Genomic DNA, 3,241 nt, shown 5'->3' on the forward strand with positions numbered 1-3,241 from the left:
ATGTGCTAAAACCAAGATGCCTAGTAAATGTTTCAATGTCAGCTTACGGATTGTTACCGATATAGAAATGTAGGACTGGGAAAGCCTTTCTGGGATGGGAGGAGGAGTTCAGAAGCCGCTCCTCAGCTTGCTGCCATGTGTTTAGTTCCATCATAATGCTCAGGACACTAGTACCATCGGAAATCCTGCAGCATCTTAAGTGCCAGCAGGACGGGCTAGCATTCCCTGCAAGTCTTAACTTGTAACTAACTCAAAACATCATTTCCAGATCCCAGAGATGTGACAAGATTGACAAAGTGATGAGCAGCTAGCAAAAGGGAACCTGGAGGAGTAGGCAGCCCTGACTGATCTCTGCAGAACTGCGTACACATCTGGAATACAAATAGAAGTACAGGAGCTTCCTGTGTGTGTCCTGCCCTGTGACTGCAGCAGCAAGGACCAGCTGCTTCAGCTACACCAGGAATCACCTAAAAGGCAACACTAACAACACACCTCAGGGGAGAATCTGTACATGGGTGTTGATAAAATGCTAGCACTGGGCTGAGGATCGAGCTTTCTAACTGGGTCCCGGTTAGAAGTAACAGTACTGACCCTTCCCCACAAAAGTGACATTTTGAGACTGTAACTTATTTAATGCACAGAATACTGATGTGTGGAGTGGACATGGAATAGGAAGGACAGTGATCACAGTACTCGTGACACCTGACACAGCTCAGGCTACTGTGGCTCCTCTGCAACTCCAAGGCCAAATCTTGAAGACAAACAATTTGAAACATTCCCCTCCCTTACCACAGGGACCCGTGCCCGTGCCTGCCCTCAGCACTGCCACGTCCCAGACGCACTGTCACCAGCGCCACCCTGAGCTGCAGTACAGGGACGGGGCACGGGCACAACTACCGGGGGCTCCGCTACATTCAGCCCAGCGCCCGCCACTGAGCCCTGCACCCGCCGAGGAACTCGGCATCCCGCCTCACCGGGCACCTCGCCAGGGACACGGGCACCCTGCCCTGGGAGCCCTGCACCCTCCGGGCACCCCGCACGGGACACGGGCACCCTGCCCCGGATACCCCGTTCCCCGTTCCGGGCGCTCCTCACTCAGCCCCTGCTCCGTGCTTCATCCCGACGCCTCCGCTCACAGCGCGACGGCTGCCCGTTGCCATGGCGACGTGCTTTCGGCCTTCCCTCGCTGCCGGGTTAGGGTCGGGTTTGCGCTCACCGGTGCGCCGGATGCCGTGGCGGCAGCGCTGAGCGTGGGGCGGCCAGGCCCAGATCCCGGGCACTAGGACCCCAGGGTGGCCACGGTGGGACCACAGGGGGTCGCCCCGGGGGCGGGGGCGGGCCCGGCACTGTAGCAGCGGGCGGGGCGTGGGGGGGGGGCGGGGCGTGGGGTGGGGGGGCGTGGGGGGGGGCGGGCCCGGCAGGGGGCGCGCTCCGCCGGCAGCTCCTCACCGCTAACGAGCCTGTGACTGTTTGTGCGGGGTGGTGCGTCACTTCCTGCGTGTGCCTTCCGGTCGTGGCGTCCCAGTGGGAGGAGGATGGGCCGGGGGCGTCCTGGAGCCCCGCGCGGCGCCGCCGCCGTGAGTGATCTACGGCCAGGACCCGGCGGGTGTCTCTACGGGGACCCCGACCCGGGGGCGGGGCCTCGGCTCGGTTTGGGAGTCGGGGGGAAGCTGGGACGTGAGCAGCGTTCGGCGGCGCCGGCGGGAGCGGCCCTTCCTTCTCACCCTGCTCTCGGAGTCCCCTCGGTGCTGCCTGGCGCCGCCAGGCCCGGGCGCTTCTGGGCCTGCGATGTCGGTCGGAAGTGCCGGGACCTTACGCCAGCGCCGTGTCCTTGTCCCGGCAGGTCCAGGGCACCGGGGGCAGCAGCGCCGTCAGCAAATGCTCAGCGGCGGCGCGGGGCTACATCCAGGATCGGTTCCTGCGGCTCCTGGTGGGGCGGCGGCGGCGGCGAGCCCCGCTTGTCCACCGGTGAGCAGCGGGGGCTTCTCTGGCGGCCGGGCCAGGGTACCTTTGCAGGAGGCCATGGCCGGCACACGTGGGGCTCGCAGGCGGCAGAAGGGGTCCGCTGGTCCCCCAGGCCCTCGGGGTGTCACTTCTGGTCAAGGCACAGCTTTTTGACGTGTGTTTGGGGACACGAGCATAGTGAGTGGCAGCGTGGGGAGCACATCTTTTGGTGTAATCTCTGCAGACTGTTGGTAGCGTTTTACACGGCTTAGGAGTGGAAACTGGAAGCTTTGTCTGGAGGAAAAAGTCACTGGACGGGTGCCTAATTCCAGTCTTTACTGCTGCTGGAAAGTGCTGTAGACATGATTTGAAAATGAATGTACCACAAATGTTAGCATGTTAGTCTTTTGCTCAAGAGCGTTACAACTTCACTAAGGTGTTTGGTGGCTCAGGACAGCAGTATTATCTTTTGAATCGGTGATGTCTGACTAGTAGCTCTTCTCTGGAGCTTTGCATGACACAAGCATTAATATTTTAATGTGGTTAAAGGGTTCTATGCTGATATAGAAGTGGAGTTTACATAATAAGAGGCTAATAGCTTAATGCAGTCAGAATGACTGTGGGTTACCAAAGGAGCTTCATTTGGGGCGTGTTGAAGCAGAGCTTGCAGGCCTGTGAAGATGAGTGTGGTCATCAGGTCAGGAGTTAATTTCAATATTATGGCATCTGATTTGGGGCAGGAACTCTGTTATTGGCTACCCACATAACGGTTATCCATAGTCTTGTTGCGTAAAGCACTTAGTGAGTGCAGGAAATCTGTATTTATTAACAAGTTCTAGATGGACAAACTCATCAGATATCTCCCAGTGCATGGCTATAAATGTAAACTCAGTGCGTAGAAACCAAGAGACGGGAGAAAAAGAGTTTTGTGAAGTGGGGAATGCCAGTGCTGGAGAAGCAGCGTTCCTGATTACAGCTGAATTTCGTTCCACAGGGGTTATTACATCCGTGCCCGTGCTGTAGATCACTGTGTTCAAGACTTCCTGCTGAAGACCCAAAGCCACCCTAGGACACAGGTGCATTTCCCTTGAGTGGGTGTACTGGCAATTTCCACTGTGTGCCTGACAAGTCTTTCTGGCATCTTGCCACTGAAGTAGCTTCTTAGTGCATCTGTTGTGACCCTTTCCGAGAAGAGCACAGACAATCTGCCTGGCACTACTCTGCCTGGCCTTTGTTGCTTTGACAGGCCTATCTGGGAGGGAGCAATACCTACAAAAAATTCTTCTACCTTCTTGCC

General features: G+C 57.4%; 1 protein-coding gene across 1 annotated transcript; it reads left to right on the top strand.

Moving 5' to 3' along the window:
* Positions 1 to 1,535: 1,535 nt before the first annotated feature.
* On the top strand, positions 1,536 to 3,227 carry LOC133219201 (uncharacterized). The gene is made up of 3 exons (XM_061366364.1): positions 1,536 to 1,745; positions 1,844 to 1,968; positions 2,939 to 3,227. Exons 1-3 carry the CDS (start codon positions 1,536 to 1,538, stop codon positions 3,033 to 3,035), a joined length of 432 nt encoding a protein of 143 aa, XP_061222348.1. The 3' UTR covers positions 3,036 to 3,227.
* The last annotated feature ends 14 nt before the right edge of the window (positions 3,228 to 3,241 follow it).

The sequence above is a fragment of the Neopsephotus bourkii genome, unplaced genomic scaffold, assembly GCF_033783945.1.
Source record: "Neopsephotus bourkii isolate Nb327-2 ecotype Australia unplaced genomic scaffold, CSIRO-AGI_Nbou_v1 NB_124, whole genome shotgun sequence".
Taxonomy (NCBI): domain Eukaryota; kingdom Metazoa; phylum Chordata; class Aves; order Psittaciformes; family Psittacidae; genus Neopsephotus; species Neopsephotus bourkii.